Here is a 17,318-nt window from a genome sequence, read left to right as displayed (position 1 = left end):
GGGGGGCTATGTGAGATTGCTGTTCATTGACTATAGTTCAGCAGTAAGGCGAAAAAGGCGAAACAGCGCCTCTATCACCTGAGACAGCTAAGGAAGTTCAGAGTATCGGGGAAGATACTCCACTCCTTCTACTCCGGGGCTGTAGAGAGCATTCTGACTGGTAACATCACTGCCTGGTTTGGAAACAGCACGGCACAGGACAGGAAGGCACTCCAGAAAGTGGTGCACTCAGCTGAGCGTACTACGGGTATTGCACTACCACCCCTGCAGGACTTATATAACAGGAGGTGCAAATCCAGAGCCTGCAGAATTATGAAAGACCCCCACCACCCCAACAACAGCCTCTTTAAGCTGCTGCGGTCAGGCAAGCGCCTACAGTCACACGCTGCAAGAACAGAGAGACTCCGACTCAGCTTCTTCCCCCAGGCCATCAGAACACTGAACACTGAACTCTCCACTCAAAAATACACATGAGCACACACACACACACACACACACACACACACACACACACACACACACACACACACACACACACACACACACACACACACACACACACACACACACACACACACACACACACACACACACACACACACACACACACACACACACACACACACACCACTCATGCGGCAACCACTAAAAAAATCACTTTAAACAATTTTTTTTTAATATTTAGAAGAAGGAGGTACTGTATAGTTTAGATACAGTAAGAGTCAACATTGTAAATTGTATATTGCATAGTAGTGTATATAAGAACCAGTTTCTCAGGAACCTAGCATGTCTTTTTTTACCATGCATATCTTGTGTCTTATCTATTTAACTTTTTCGATGCTTATTTTATTCTATTTTATTATTGTATTTTGCACAATCAATGCGGGAAATGTGACAAATAAACCTCTTGATTCTTCTTGATTCAAAGGTCAGTGAATACCACGCCCACAACACCAGAGGGAGTTCCACAAATCATGTGCAACCCAGATTCGGTACAAACAAGGGACTAAACACATTTCGCAATTATGCCACAACAATGTGGAACGCCCTACCCACAGCCGTAAAAATATGTGAATCCCTACCCACATTCAAAACCGCTCTTAAAGAGCACCTACGGGAGGCTGCAATTCAAAACTGGCCACCGTAAAGGTCCAACCCACCCCCCCACCCCCTCCTAATAGACATATCCTCCCCACCGTAAATATATATTCTCTCCCCACCGTATGTATATTTTTCCTCCCACCCACCCACCCCCTCCTAATGTACAGTCTCCTCCCCATCATATGTATATAATCTCTGTTAGGATCTATGGGTAACAGTACTGTATATTTGCACATCATATATGTCACAAATGTAACAGTACTATATACCTGTAGGTCATGTATCTCCCTATGCCATAAATGTCATGATGTCATGTATGTTGTATCATGTCATAAATGTCACTATGAATTGAAAATGGGGGACCCTGATGTAAACAAGACAAACGTCTTTCTCTGGTCTGCATCCCCTTAACAATTGTGTGTATTGAGCCGTACTGTATTGTACCCATTCTGCATTCTGTTAAATAAAGTTTTCATTCATTCATTCATTCATTCATTCATTCATTCATTCATTCACAGCTGCAGATGATGATGATGATGATGAATCACTGGCCTCTGTGGTTAATTGCCTCATGGTAGGGCAGCTGTGTGGGCTTGATTGCACCTGATTCAGTGCAGCTGTGCCTATGGTAGCTGAGTCTATTTAAGTTTGAGTCTCGCAGGGTTAGCTGCTTTTGCATTCCCTTCTGGTCAGGCTTGTTATATTAAAGTGTAGTGTTGATCTCTGCATTTAGCCTTTTTTTTTGTCATTCTTCTTTTAGGCTACTGGCTTTATTTTACACTTTGTTTTATAGAAGCCGAGCCTTTTATTGTAGTGTTTCTTTTCATGACAGTTTTCTTGTGTTTCTTTTGGAACTGTCTTTTGTCCACTACTGCACATAAACTCCCTTAGTGGAGGTTTATTGTTTTTTAAGTTTTTTATATTAAACTCTGTTATTAGGAGGTGCCTTTGGGGCTTATTTCCTTTTCTATAATACCTCTTTATTGAGTGTTTTATTTATTTTCTTAAATACTCACTTTGAGGCTTCCACCTGTAAAGGTTGTTTTTTGTTGTTTATTTCCCCCCTTCTCCTTCAAGTCAAGTCAAGTGTTTTATTTGTCACGGCATACAAGTATACAATGAAATGCGGGTGGTCTTGCCCGCAACGATGTGCAATACAGTGGTACAACATATAATAGAATCCAATAAAAACAACATTGTGCAATAACAGGTAACAGGTAACATGGTGGGACATCTCGGTATCTGTACATAGTTATTTACATAGCATATAGGACATGCTAGGTAGCTTTGGTAGTGCAATACACTGTTACTGTTGCTATACTAATTTAAAGTGGCCTTTCCTTTTGGCAATAAGTGTGGGTGAGTGCGGCATGAGTGTGTGCCCGCTCATGTTAAAGTGTCAAAGTGGCTGCTAGTGCACAGCGTGCGTGTCGTGTGTGTGCTCATGTGTGCTTGTGTGTGGATAGTTCAGTGTTCTGTGGCACTCAATGTTCATTGTTCAAGGCTCTGATGGCCTGGGGGAAGAAGCTGAGCCTAAGCCTCTCTGTCCTAGTAGCTGGGGTTCGGAGGCGTCTGCCTCACCTCAGCAGCTGGAACAGGCTGTTATTGGGGTGGTGGGGGTCTTTCATTATTCTGCAGGCTCTGGATTTGCACCTCTTGTTGTATAGAACCTGCAGGGGAGGTAGTGCAATGTCTGCTTAAGCAGTTTAGTGGTTATTCGTTATACAAATAACTTAAAGAGTCCCTATTATTTGCTAGTGACCCAAACACCCACAGCCCTCACACTATATCCGCGTGATTGGTTTTAGTTCCTATTTATTTAGTTTGCAGTGTGTGTGTAATGCTCACAATGCCTCATTGAGTCATGACTATAAATGCAAAACATAATGGTTAATGATACAAATATTGTCGTATTTTTTATTATTATAATTATTTCATTCCGAGGATGTCTGTAGAATCGACGTGAACGCAATCACCAACTATTCATCCCAAATTAAGACATTGACCAGTTTAATCACCTGTGCATTGTATGTTACTATTGCACTTTACTGTTACATTTGCACTCTGGTTGGGTGTTCTATTGTACTTGTGTGCTGTATAATGACAATACATTTCAATCTAATCTAATAAAATTTTGATCAGTTGCAAATATGCTTTCGTGCTACCTGTTGAATATTTCCCCCATAAGGGTCAGCACGGAGCAGACACAATGGATAGCCTCTCCTTATAAGGAGCTGGCGGGGCGTTTATGTATGCAAATGAAGGTGTACGAGAACGCGCTTCCAGTTTAAGAATGAGTGATGTTTTTCTTTCATGGGAACCCAGCTGCGAGGATTTTACCACCTGCACGTGTTCAGGAATCCGGAGGATTTTCGTAACTTTTTACAAAGATACTTATGAACATGTTTGAGAATGAGGTCCAGTGTGGCGGCTATGTGGTGCAGTGGGCAAGGCGCTCACCACCAATGCAGGAGACGCTGGGTTCGAGCCCAGCTCTCCGCATTGCTATCAGCTTGGCTGGTCGTTCATACTAATACAATTGGCAGTATTAGGGGGTGGGAAGCTGGTGGGTGGGGATCGGACGTTGTGGACAGCGACTCCTACAGGTCGGTTGGTGCGCCTGCGCAGCAGAATCAGGAAGCGACGGGGGCGGCGTGCCCTCCAAACGCAGACCCCCGACGCTGAGAGATCGCGCTGTGCAGGTGAAAAGATGCGACGGCTGCCTCCTCGAGTACCGGAGGGGACACGTGATGTAAGGCTTCGTCCACATTGCAGCCGGCTTGTGGGAGGCATGGCCTAACAGCGTTCGAGACAGGGGAGGGTAGAATTGGACGATATGAAATTGGGATGGGAGAAAAAGTAGATACAAAAAAAAGAGAATGAGGTCCAGTGAACTTAACAATTGGCAAGTTATTTAACAATGCTAATACTCTTCTTTTTTTAAAGTAATCATAGATAATGTAAGTAAAATACTTTTGACTGACCTCAACAGAGTCATCTACAGCAGCAGCCAATGCTGCTCTCACATTCAAAGTGTCAGCGTCATTGTCACACTGTTCCAGAGTGAATTGACATTTCTGGAATGTTGAAGAGAGGAGGTGGATGAGCTCGTGCTTGTTATGAGTGTTGTCCATGAACTTTGCCCTTGGTGTGAAATGTATCATATCCAGGCGAATCTGTAGATCACAACCAAGTTTCAAGTTTCAAGTTTCTTTAATAGTTGTCATACAGAAGTACAGAATACTTTTGTACAAAATGCTTCTTACTGTTGCGCTCCAGAGACTGTGCATGACAAGATAAGTATGAAATAAAAACATAGTAAAAATTAGAAGTAAAAAAAGAGGTCACAGTGTTCAGTTTTGACATATGTACAATGTTCGTAGACGTAGTTACCATACAATATACAATACTGTGCAGTGTACTAATATACAATACAATATAGTGCAAGGCATAAATGGACGAGGTGCAGTTTAGGTACAATTCACAGTAGGTGTACGAGTTGTAGTGCAAATCCTTTATCAATAAATATAAAGTGTAAGTGTGTTTGTGTGATCTAAAGTGTGGAGAGTGGGTGCTGCAGTGTGTTGTTTGTTTGAGTGAGTGTGTGCGTGTGGGTGTGTGTGCTGTGTGCATTTGATGGTTGTTGCATAGTGATTATTGTTCGTTTAGCGATTATTTTCGTTTAGCAGCCTGATGGCCTGGGGATAGAAGCTCCTTCTGAGTCTTTCTGTGCTCGCCATAAGACTCCGGTATCGCTTGCCTGACGGCAGCAGTTCAAAGAGGCAGTTGTTCGGGTGGCTCGAGTCCTTAATAATTCTCTTAGCCTTCCCCTTGCACCGCTTGTTGTAAATGTTCTGGAGGGTGGGAAGCCCCCCTCTAATTGTGCGTTCGGCTGAACGTGTCACTCTTTGTAGTCTGCTACGGTCTTGTGCAGTGCTATTCCCAAACCAGGAGGTGATGTTGCCGGTCAGGATGCTCTCTATTGTACATGAGTAGAAGTTCCTAAGGATCTTCTGACTGACTTGGAACTTCCTTAGGCGCCTGAGGAAGTAGAGGCGTTGTCGTGCCTTCTTCACAACACGGTCAATGTGTGTGGTCCATGTCAAGTCCTCGGATATGTGGGCTCCGAGGTACTTGAAACTGTTCACTCTCTCAACTGGTGCCCCGTCGATGCTGAGGGGGCTGTAGTCCTTGACCCCCGACCTCCTGAAGTCCACAATCATCTCTTTTGTTTTGCTGACGTTCAGGGAGAGGCAGTTCTCCTGACACCACTGTGACAGGTTCTCTACCTCTTCCAGGTAGGCCCTTTCGTCGTTGGCAGAGATCAGGCCCACCACTACTGTGTCATCAGCAAATTTGATGATGGTGTTGTTGTTCCGCTGTGCTACGCAGTCATGTGTGTACAGGGAGTAGAGGAGGGGGCTCAGAACACAGCCCTGGGGGGCCCCTATGTTGAGCGTGATGGATGAGGAGGTGCAGTTGCCGGCTCTTACCACCTGGGGTCTGCCCGTCAGGAAGTCCAGGACCCACTGGCACAGGTCATAGTTCAAGCCCAGGTCCCTGAGCTTGGCTATGAGTTTGGAGGGGACTATGGTATTGAATGCTGAGCTGTAGTCGATGAACAGCATTCTCACATAGTTCCCCTGCCTCTTGTCCAGATGTGATGCTGCTGTGTGCAGCACATGGGCTATGGCGTCCTCCGTGGACCTGTTGGGGCGATATGCAAATTGCAGAGGGTCCAGGTTGATGGGGAGGGAGGAACAGATGTAACCAACAACTGAAAAACTGACTGATGGACCAATCAGGGTAACCAGAGTAGAGCAGCCTTTTTTTATCACAACCAATGGATATTATGTAACAGAATCCAAGTTTGATTATATTGATATCCAGAGGGATAGTGATCAAAGGGCTTTTGTCATAATTTTTACAACAACAACAGCAATTTTTGGTAATGTCAACATACCTTCGTTAAAAAAAATGAACAACACGATTTCCACTGTACTGCATCTTTAAGAGATAGTGAAATGAGGCCATGTTTGCCTAACAAAGTACACTGATTAATGTTTATCTAATCTATCAACATTTTACAAATGAGAGAAATAACAGAAATGTTCAGATTATATTTACACCTTTTTGTGTAAGTGACCAAACAGACAAATGAAGGCTATGGGACATTTATGGTGTGTAGGTTTTCCTCAGTTTGAAAGAACCTTTTCTACCTTTTGTAGAACCTTTCTTAATTCATTATGTCTGTTCCCTGTTACGTAAAACAAATTGATAGGCTTACACTACAGAGTGTCTCAAACATTATAAGGGCAAAACACCATTAGGTTATGAAATCAGGGGCCAAATGTCTGAATCACAGCTTAGTGGACTAAATGCATTAGTCACTCAACCACACTATGCACAGGTCAGTGAGGTCACAGTCCCTCATTTTGGCTCATCCTTTTCATGCCCAGATTCTAAGGTTTGGCAATATTGACATAACAAGTGGTCACTGAGGGGAATGATAATGGCGACAAATACACCCACACAGTACTCTGTAGCCCACACACACACACTGACAGACAGACAGACAGAAAGACAGACAGACAGACAGACAGACAGACAGACAGACAGACAGACAGACAGACAAACAGACAGACAGACAGACAGACAGACAGACAGACAGACAGACAGACAGACAGACAGACAGACAGACAGACAGACAGACAGACAGACAGACAGACAGACAGACAGACAGACAGACAGACAGACAGACAGACAGACAGACAGACAGACAGACAGACACATGCACAATATACTCTACATATCTTCTGAGATATTTAGAAAAAAAATCCAATATGTTTTGCAAAGGTTTGTTTTGATGACTAACACAAAGAAGTGGAGGCTGGGTGGCGCAGCGGACCAAGCGCTCGTCACCAACGCGAGAGACACTGGTATCGAATCCGGCTGTCAGCGTTGCCTCCGGCTTGGCCGGCCATGGCTCAATTGGCAGAGTCAGCGGGAGGGAAGCCATTGGGGTGGTATTCTGGTCGTTGTAAAACAGCGACTCCTACAGGTCGGTCAGGGCGCCTGCACAGCGAGGGAGGGAAATGGCGGAGGTAGTGTGACCTCCCACGCGTTACACATACAAGCGCTGTCAGGTGCAAAGATGCTACTGGCTGTCTCCTATGTCTCGGAGGAAGCATGTGATAGACTTCAGGGCTCCCTAGACCAACCAGTGGGGGGCACATGCGAGCAACGACCAGGAAGGGGAGGGGGGAATTGGCATAACGACTAAATTGGGATGGGAGAAAAACACAGAAAAACAGGAGGAGAAAAAGTGTTAAAAAAAAAAAGTAGAAGTGGCAGCTGTCAAATTGTTGTAAATAATTCGAAAGAGTTCTACTCAGAAAGACATCACTGACAAACTCAGTTATCAGTTTAGTCTTAGATTTGACTTAGATTTAGTCACTGTGACAGCACATTTCCCACAAGTATTCTTGTGTGCATGCGTGTGTTTCTGTGTTTGTGTGTGTGTGTGTGTTTGTGTGTGTGTGTGTGTGTGTGCGTGTGTGCGTGTGTGTGTTTGTGTGTGCGTGCGTGTGTGTTTGTGTGTGCGTGTGTGTGCGTGTGTGTTTGTGTTTGTGTTTGGGTTTGTGTGTGTGTGTGTGTGTGTGTGTGTGTGTGTGTGTGTGTGTGTGTGTGTGTGTGTGTGTGTGTGTTTGATAGTTTATTTGGTAGGGACAACACACGTCAATGAACATCAAGTACAGAATACAAAATGTAGACGTGCAGGGTTGTAGCAAGAGCTAATTTACACCCGTAGTCCCTAAACAGGAGACATAAAAAACTCTTTCAATAAATAAATAGCCTGCTTAAGGTAAAAGCATTGTGACAATCAATGATAAAAACAACAATAAAACAGTTACATTACTAAATTAGATTAAAAATGATCACAGTTCTGGTTTGCCTTGAGATGCAGTTTAAGATGGGTCTTGAACATGGAGTATGTGGGGCACTCTCTAATCGCAACTGGTAGGTTATTCCAGTAGTTACCACCTTTAACAGAGAACACAGTTTTTGCAAAGGTAGTATACCGAAAAGGCACCTTACAGTCCCCTCTACTGATGGCCCTGGTGGTAATGCCAGTGTCTCCTTTTTGTTGGATGAACTCATTCAATGGGGGAGGGGCAAGTCCATGCAGAACCTTGTACATGAAGCAAGTATATTTAAAAACTTGGAAATTCGCAAAACTTAGTGTGTGTGTGTGTGTGTGTGTGTGTGTGTGTGTGTGTGTGTGTGTGTGTGTGTGTGTGTGTGTGTGTGTGCGTGCGTGCGTGCATGCGTGTGCATGCACAGGGGAGTATAGGATTACTCTATAGCTTAGTCTGAGAGCATGGACTCTACCGCCCTACAACATCATTGGTGTAGGAAGTAGGGCTGGGGGTCCAAAGTTGTGGACTGACCCTGGACTATGATGTAACCTCGAGGTTTGGGTGAGGCCGGCGGATCAGATGTTCCTGCTATACCGCACCAATTGAATAACATTTTGTTTTGCCTTCAAGCAGTTTGAAAGATATCCATTCGTCAAACTTCAAGGTTGATTAATTAATCTAACATGAATCAATCATATGCCTTAGTTTATATAAATCAGTAGCCCATAGTTTATATAAAACTTAGTCGACTCCCCTCCCACTATCACTGTGCTATAGCTTTCAATAATTAAATTTGTGCGCTGAATAGATGGACTACAAAGAAAATAGATTTTACTCTGCAACTTCATCCCTCTTGAGTAATGCACTCAATTTATTGTGTGTAATCACATTACCCATTACTGAAAAAGGTTCAGAATAGGGCAAATACCATATGCCATTTTTCATAGTTTGTCCATCTGTGTGTACGTATGTGAATGAGTGTGTGCTTTTATGCGTGTGTGTGTATGTGACCGGTGTAATTATTCATCCAGTCATTGTTGTCCTGGAGACCGAAACCCCCAGCGACTGAAGTTCTTGCAAATAGCAGGAGTTTCCATTGAAAGAACGAGAGAGAGAGAGAGAGAGAGAGAGAGAGAGAGAGAGAGAGAGAGAGAGAGAGAGAGAGAGAGAGAGAGAGAGAGAGAGAGAGAGAGAGAGAGTGCTGTTATGCGTGTGTGTATGTGAATATGAGTGTGTGCTTTTATGTGTGTGTGTATGTGAATATGAGTGTGTGCTTTTATGTGTGTGTGTATGTGAATATGAGTGTGTGCTTATATGTGTGTGTATGTGAATATGAGTGTGTGCTTTTATGTGTGTGTGTATGTGTGTTTTTAATCAAGAATAAAAAAATTAATGACTATGCTATGCTGGGAGTGTTGATAAATAACATTCTTTAAGGAAGGTTGTTTAAAAGCACATTTAATCCGAATTTGTCTCTCTCTCTCTCTCTCTCTCTCTCTCTCTCTCTCTCTCTCTCTCTCTCTCTCTCTCTCTCCCTCTCTCTCTCTTTCTCTCTCTTTCGCTCTCTCTCTCTCTCTCTCTCTCTCTCTCTCTCTCTCTCTCTCTCTCTCTCTCTCTCTCTCTCTCCTCTCTCTCTCTCTCTCTCTCTCTCTCTCTCTCTCGTTCTTTCAATGGAAACTCCTGCTATTTGCAAGAACTTCAGTCGCTGGGGGTTTCGGTCTCCAGGACAACAATGACTGGATGAATAATTACACCGGTCTATAAAGTAATGACAATTTCTTAGGTAAAGAAAAAAAAAACGTTTATTTAGTGGTCCAAACGAACATGTAACGAAAAGACAGATACACATGTTTCAGTGTCCTACACTCAGACTAGACATACATACAAGCAAGCACCACTCCAACATGCAACACATAGAAGACAGTTTTACATTTCATCAAAAACATTGGAGAGAAGTTAAAGCCAGTTTTAAGGCAGTTGGTTTGAACAAAGATGTTTTGAAACAAACAGACCATGACCTTGAATGTTGACTCATTAATCTAACACAGGGGTTCTCAAACCCACAGTTCTCAGATCCGATTTTATTTAGGATTTTCTTTTGGCAACCCCACACTTAATGTATTGTGTAATTTCAACATGGAATTAAGGAATATCAAAATAAAAGCACACGTTGTTGAACTTGATCATGCATATTTATTAGACAATTTTATTACAGCACTATGTTATCAATACACATTTATAAAACGAGGCATATTTAGCCAAAATATGTTGCCAGAACATAAAAAATAAAAATAAAAAATAAATTATAGATTATTATATATTTCTCTACTTGCGCTATGCGCTTGTCAATGCACTATCACCTACCCACGACCTCACTTTGGGTCGCGACCCCTAGTTTGAGAACCGCTGATCTAAGATGAATCCACCACATCCTTTTAGTTTTACATTAAAGTCAACAGCCTTATCGTTTTCATAAAACCTAGTACACCCCCCCGGGCCACTATCACTGTGCTCTCCTGTAGCTCTCAATAATGGGACAGTATGGGACGGTTCACAGAGATGTTCCTATACGCCGCTCTACATTCTTTACGCGTCTCCCAGGCCTCCGAACTGTTTGACTCCACCGGTCTGCTGTCCGCCCCCCGCTGTGATCCTGCTGATGGGGATGATCTTCATGGTGGTCTCCTTCAGGGAGTACCAGCGGCTGTGCCACGTGACCCAGATGATGCCGTTGTCGTAGCCGAATTCTCCCGCGTCCTTCTCCGTGTACCGCCCGCCTGAGAGGAGAGAGAGAGGAGACACGGGTCAAAGGTCATTCAAGTGTGGTCATTCAGGTATAGTCGGCGTTTACAAATAAGAAACAACCTTTTCTTCGGGGGCGGTGGAGAAGGTTTAACCGTATGTGGTGTGGTAGTGAAAGGGTTAACCTTCTGTAGTGTGGTAGTGAACGGGTTAACCTTCTGTAGTGTGGTTGTGAAAGGGTTAACCCTTTGTCGTGTGGCAGTGAAAGGGTTAACCTTCTGTAATGTGGTTGTGAAAGGGTTAACCCTTTGTCGTGCTGCAGTGAAAGGGTCAACCGTCTGTAGTGGGGTAGTGAAAGGGTTAACCTTCTGTAGTGTGGCTGTGAAAGGGTTAACCCTTTGTCGTGCGGCAGTGAAAGGGTTAACCGTATGTGGTGTGGTAGTGAAAGGGTTAACCTTCTGTAGTGTGGTTGTGAAAGGGTTAACCCTTTGTCGTGTGTGGCAGTGAAAAGATTTAACCTTCTGTATTGTTGCCGGGAAAGGGTTAACCCTTTGGTAGTGTGGCAGTGAAAGGGTTTAAACATAGAGCCAGTTTGCCACCACCGTGTGTATGAAAACGAGGTGTGTTTGGCGGAGTTGGTATTGGTATGGTCTAAGGCTGTCCCCGAAGACTGTTTTTGGGATTCGAACTTCGTCAGGGTTTTTCGAACGGACGTTCGAACCTTCGTTTTTAATAAAAAAATAAAAATAAAATAAAATGTATACATTTTTAATAAAAAATAAATAAAATGTATATACTCAAACTAAATCCTCAATTTGAATAAAGTGATTAATCTGATTGAATGAGTCTTTTTTCTTTTATTAAATCAACTTTCCAGACCCAGACCCAGCCCAGGGAGAAGCCCCAGCCCAACTAAATCAATTAAATCTACTTTCTAATGAATATAACTCATCAGTTTCTTTTAATACTATAATATTAGTGTAGCCTAATCTTTATCTGCAACTGTGAAGAAAAACCCCATTGGTTTAAACAGAATGAAAATCTTTAATCTTTTTTTATTAAAAATAAAAAATTCGAATGTTGATTTAGAATTCAAATGCCAACGTAACGAACGAAGGTTTGAACGTTCGAACGTTTGGGCTCAGCCCTAGTATGATCTTACCCGGGTAGTATTTGCCGTTCAGATGGGCAGCGTGGCACCGGTTCATCCACCACCCAGAGCCGTCCTGCTGGGCGCAGCTGCCGTCAAACTTGTCGTTGTCCTTGTCGATGGTGCTGAACTGCATGCCGTTGTGAGACGTGAAGAACTTGTCACTGGGGTCGTCTCCGAAATCGAAGCCGTCGAAAGCGTCCCCCGCGTCTCCGCCGTAGTAGTAGGCGTAGGTCAGGCGGTACATGTCCACCTCGGCCCCCACTCTGAACATGGCGTAGTCGGCGTGCCTAACGAGTGAGAGAGAGTGAGAGTGAGAGTGAGAGTGAGTGAGTGAGTGAGTGAGTGAGCGAGTGAGTGAGTGAGTGAGTGAGTGAGTGAGTGAGTGAGTGAGTGAGTGAGTAAGTGAGTGAGAGCAGAGACAGGAATCCGGGGATAGATTCATAGTGCTGAGTCATAACCGCTGTGTAATCCCACGTCTAGCCTTAATGGCAGGTCATGTTTGCTTTTGTTATGTAAAATTGATTTGCATACTTTTTGTTGCCATTCCAGTCGACGAGTTCTATCCTCAGCACGGTGGGGATGGAGGACTGAGTGGTTAGCAGGTGCATCTTCTCATTGCCGAGCCAGAACTCAGTGGTGTCGTCTGGGGAGAGGTAACCGAAGCCCTCCTTGTACTGGACCCAGTCCTTGCGGAAGTCCACGCTTCCATCACGTCTCTGTATGGACACAAAAAAAAATACATGTTTCATTTTTTGATAAGCTACAAGCACCTGTTCCTCAAAAACCCTAATCTGTCGTCTTCCCATTTCCTACTCGTGTCTTTTAACCCAGCATTACAAGAGCTGTCTCAGAGAGCTCAAAGTATATACTGTAAAAAAAACGGTAAATGTCTGACAGCAATGGTTGCCAAATACTTACTGTCAAATTACAGTACAATCAAATACATTTACAGATTACAACCTTTATTTAATGGTTAATATTTTGATAAAAGGTCATTTACTGTATTTGTATGGCATTTACACTTAAAGTAGAAAAACAAAAGTAATCTGTAAAATAATACAGTGAATTTCCTGTGATTATTTTAATTTTTTTACAGTAGGAAATGCAATTTCCCCCACTTTCAAATCCACTTCCACAAAATAACAACAATATTTCGGCAAGTGTAAAGTGAAGTGAGATACTAGTGAGTGACGTTTTCTTCTTAGACAGGAAGCGTGACACAGACCCTCTGCAGCACGGTGAAGCCGCGGCCAAAGCTGTCGATCTCGCAATACACCAGGAACTGCTCAGCAGCGTTGGTTGGCTTGACGTAGTAAAGACCGCTGGTGGTGGCTCCCTTGTTGGCAATATCCTGGCAGTCTGATACAGAACATTCATATCACATCACATATATAGTACAAGAACATTCATATCGTTTAGCATTTTAGCATTTTAGCATTTTAGCATTTAGCATTTTTATATTATATATTAGATTATTGGATTATTACATTATATATTGCATAATTATATTTAGCATTTTAGCATTTCGTTTTTTTAGATTATATATTAGATTCGATTTCGATTATTAGATTATATTGTAACTATATTTATCGTAGGGCAAATATAACTGAGAGGGCATACATACCCTCATCTGCACCTTGTTGCCCATATGCGCATGTCCAGAGTTAATTCTATTGTATATTGTTTACACTGCCTTTTTATTCTATTTTTATTTTTACTTCTCCACTGTACTATAATTCTGTGACCTGTACCTGTATGTCTTCTACTACCTGTACCTCCCCTCCCCCCTCCCCCATGCTGCTATGATGACTGAATTTCCCCAACGGGATCAATAAAGGAATATCTTATTTTATCTTATATGTCAAATTATCTATCAATATCATAATATCTTTCTGGTTCAGCATCCTCTGATATTTCATCGCAAAACTATTACTCATTAACTCTAAGGTTTGAAATAAGTGCTTATGTATAAGACATTTAACTAAATGGTGATTTTATTGGATGTGCACTGTTAATAATGCTTGTATATCTTATCGTGTGTTGTCATGTTTGTTTATACGTTTGTTTAAAAAAACAATAAAAAAATAAAATACAAAAAAATAAATAGGTGCTTATTGAAATTAATCTGAATATGTCATCTAGGGGTGTGGAGATGCCACAATATCTTTGTGCCTTTTTGTGGATTTGCATCTGTAGGTCTATTTGTTGTATTTGTATGAAATCTGAAAAGTTGGTGGGAATTTTAAGAGGTGTTTCCACCCAAAAGCATCTGCATGAGGGTTTTGGTTTTCCAAATATATCCACAGAAATATCAATAGTTGAGAAACTAGGACAGAGAAGATAAACTATGCTTGCTTTTTAATCAATTTGTTTCAATCTACATTCCTACTGGATAATTTCCATGTTACCTTTTTTTATTGCAAAGTAATAAACTAGGACATATTCCTTTTTCCCCTGGTGAGTAGGACTGCCACTGTGTCTCTCACTCTCTCACTCACTCACCCACTCACTCACTCACTCACTCACTCACTCACTCACTCACTCACTCACTCACTCACTCACTCACTCACTCACTCACTCACTCACTCACTCACTCACTCACTCACTCACTCATGGACGATCTGGGGGTCTGTGCGGTTTTGTGTTTGTTTATACAATGTAGTACAAACCGCACCTAACTAGAACACACTACTCTTGCATGCTCTGTCTGTATTGACTGATGATATCGATTGCTCTCTGACTAAACACTCAACAAGGACAACTGTGGGTCTATAATGGAGCAGGGTTGAGAAACCACTTGTGAAATTGGGATGATCTGACTGAAGGTCACTGTTGATCGTACCTGTTCCCGTCGTCGGCTGAATGTCAACTGTGTCTTGACACGGCTCTTTGCATTTCTGTTCCAGCTGAACAGACATCTGTTTGAGATCTGCCATTCTCCTCTCGTTTGATTCCAGTAAACTCTGAAGTTGACTGCAAAGAACATAACGGATAACAAAATATTTACAAAAATATTTACTTTTCCCCAACAGGAATTCACATCCCAATTTTAGTTTTAGTGAAATTTGGGGAAATACTTAAAATATAGCTACTGAGTGACTAAAAATACTTACTATATGTCCTGCTCCTGAGTGAAGATGGTCTTCTCGTAGCGCAGGACGTCATCCAACATGCTTGATGATTTTGTGTAAAAGTAGTCTGGAGAACAACATTCATCTGCTTTATTACCGTGGTAGACAGACTCTATGACATCACACAGTCATATCAGATTCACAAGTAAAAGGATGATTCCATTGACATTATTAGCGGTGTCATTTTCTCTCATCCCTCAACCATCATCTCTACTCGCTGTATGAGAACCAATGGAAGTCCCTTACCTGGCGGAGAGGACTTCTGGGCCGAGGCCGAGGACTCCTTCATGTAGACCACTTTTTCTTCTGTCCCGTCGGTCAAATTGGCAATTCGGTCCAGTTCATCCAGCATGTAGTCCAGATCCACGTCCACTTCTGGCTTGTACCTGAACATGTAATCAGCCACTCCGCAAGTAGTTGGACAATACTTTCCCTGAATCCAGAAAAAACAAATGTTGTGTTATATATATGGAATGCACACGGCGGGACTAATATATGCAACGTGAGACCAAAATAGAGCAACCTATATGTGTGCGTTGTGAATATTGATGAAGCGATATATGATCAATGTTTCTGAGCACATTGTGTATGCGATCCTCTCTACACCGCTCCCATACCTCAAATGGATCCGTCATCAGCTCTATTTTCAATCTTTTAAAATATTCTTATGTACCCCAGCTATTGCATGTACTTATTTGTGTTTCACGTATATGTACATACTTACCAACTGTTTCGCCTGTTTTATAGCAACACTACTATCACCAACATCTAAGAAGGGAGACCCCCCCCCCCCCTCTGAACGGCCCTTCTAAGGTGTCTCCCCTTCACATTGCCTGTGGTGCTTTTTTTTTTTTAGTGCTATTGGTGCTATTGCTAGGTTTTTAGTGAGTTTTTCCTTACCTTCGCGTGGGGTATGTCTGGGTGTGTTGCATTAATTTATTTATTTTACATTTATTTTGGATTTCATGGTGTTTTTTGTTTTTGTTCTTGATTTATTGTGATGTTTCTTCTTGACTTGTTTAAAGAAGGGGACATTGGCGTGTGTTGTCGGGCCTTACAAATACATTTGATTAGATTTGATCTGCAGAGCAGCGTACTCACAAAGCCATCGTTGGGTGTGCATGCTTGAACACTGTCACCTCTGGGTTGCTACGGAAAGGATCACAACAAATACAACGTATTTAGCCGGTTGATGTTTTTACCATTTTGCCTCGGAAATAATATGATATTCACAACTAAAGCAATCTTTTATTTCATTCTGTTGATTCAAACTGCTTATTCATAACAGCGACGTGATAACATAACACAATCCAATGAAGTGACTTACTGCCGATGAGAAGGAGAAAAGCAAAAGAATTCCAGCCAGCGTGGACAGAAGTGATGGAGCCATGTCGCCTGGCCACCGGTCGTGGTCTTGTTCGTCTGAAGAGTGAAGAGAGGCTGCTGGACGGTATATTTATCAGATCAATGTCCTCAGCTCAGTGTTTGACGAGAGAGGTTCGTGTGTAAACATACCCACTCATACACGGACTCAATGTTGGGACAGTGTTGTGACGTTCACTCTCTACCTCCGCTTATCATTTCCCAGATGTGATGATATAGAAGCCTTTCTGGTCACAACCGTAGGCGGCTCACAGCTCAGATCAATGTATTTGTTTTGACTCAATGGCCCAAGTGCAACCAAGTCTGAATAATAAAACGACCCATGACTGTTTTTGTCCATCAGCCCCACTGTGAGTGAGTGAGTGAGTGAGTGAGTGAGTGAGTGAGTGAGTGAGTGAGTGAGTGAGTGAGTGAGTGAGTGAGTGAGTGAGTGAGTGAGTGAGTGAGTGAGTGAGAGAGAGTGGAGTAAATGAGAGAGTTAGTGAGTAAGTGAGTGAGAGAGTGAGTGAGTGAGTGGAGTAAGTGAGTGAGTGAGTGAGTGAGTGAGTGAGTGAGTGAGTGAGTGAGTGAGTGAGTGAGTGAGTGAGTGAGTGAGTGAGTGAGTGAGTGAGTGAGTGAGTGAGTGAGTGGAGTAAGTGAGTGAGTGAGTGAGTGAGTGAGTGAGTGAGTGAGTGAGTGAGTGAGTTAGTGAGTAAGTGAGTGAGTGTGATTGAGTTAATGATATTAAATTAATACGGGTAATATAATGATATGGGTCTATGAGGTGATTCACAACTAAAACAATTGTTGTATATCTTTTATTTCATTCTGTTGATTTAAACTGCTTATTCATAACAGCAACATCATTTCAAGGACTGAACCATCTGATACATGATGGTGCAAAACTGA

At 42.5% G+C, this 17,318-nt stretch overlaps 1 protein-coding gene across 1 annotated transcript; it reads right to left on the bottom strand.

The window, feature by feature from the left end:
* Positions 1-10,607: 10,607 nt before the first annotated feature.
* fgg (fibrinogen gamma chain) lies at positions 10,608-16,437 on the bottom strand (the record flags this gene model as incomplete). The annotated part of the gene is made up of 9 exons (XM_084318511.1): positions 10,608-10,798; positions 11,926-12,203; positions 12,448-12,632; positions 13,142-13,275; positions 14,759-14,889; positions 15,030-15,114; positions 15,294-15,480; positions 16,149-16,196; positions 16,375-16,437. The coding sequence occupies 9 exons, from the start codon at positions 16,435-16,437 to the stop codon at positions 10,608-10,610; spliced, it is 1,302 nt and encodes a 433-aa protein (XP_084174637.1).
* Positions 16,438-17,318: the final 881 nt, after the last annotated feature.

Source organism: Notolepis coatsorum (genome assembly GCF_963971535.1).
Source record: "Notolepis coatsorum genome assembly, chromosome: 7".
Classification (NCBI taxonomy): domain Eukaryota; kingdom Metazoa; phylum Chordata; class Actinopteri; order Aulopiformes; family Paralepididae; genus Notolepis; species Notolepis coatsorum.
Note: the sequence above shows the minus strand (reverse complement) of the source record. Positions and strands in the feature narration are given on the sequence as shown.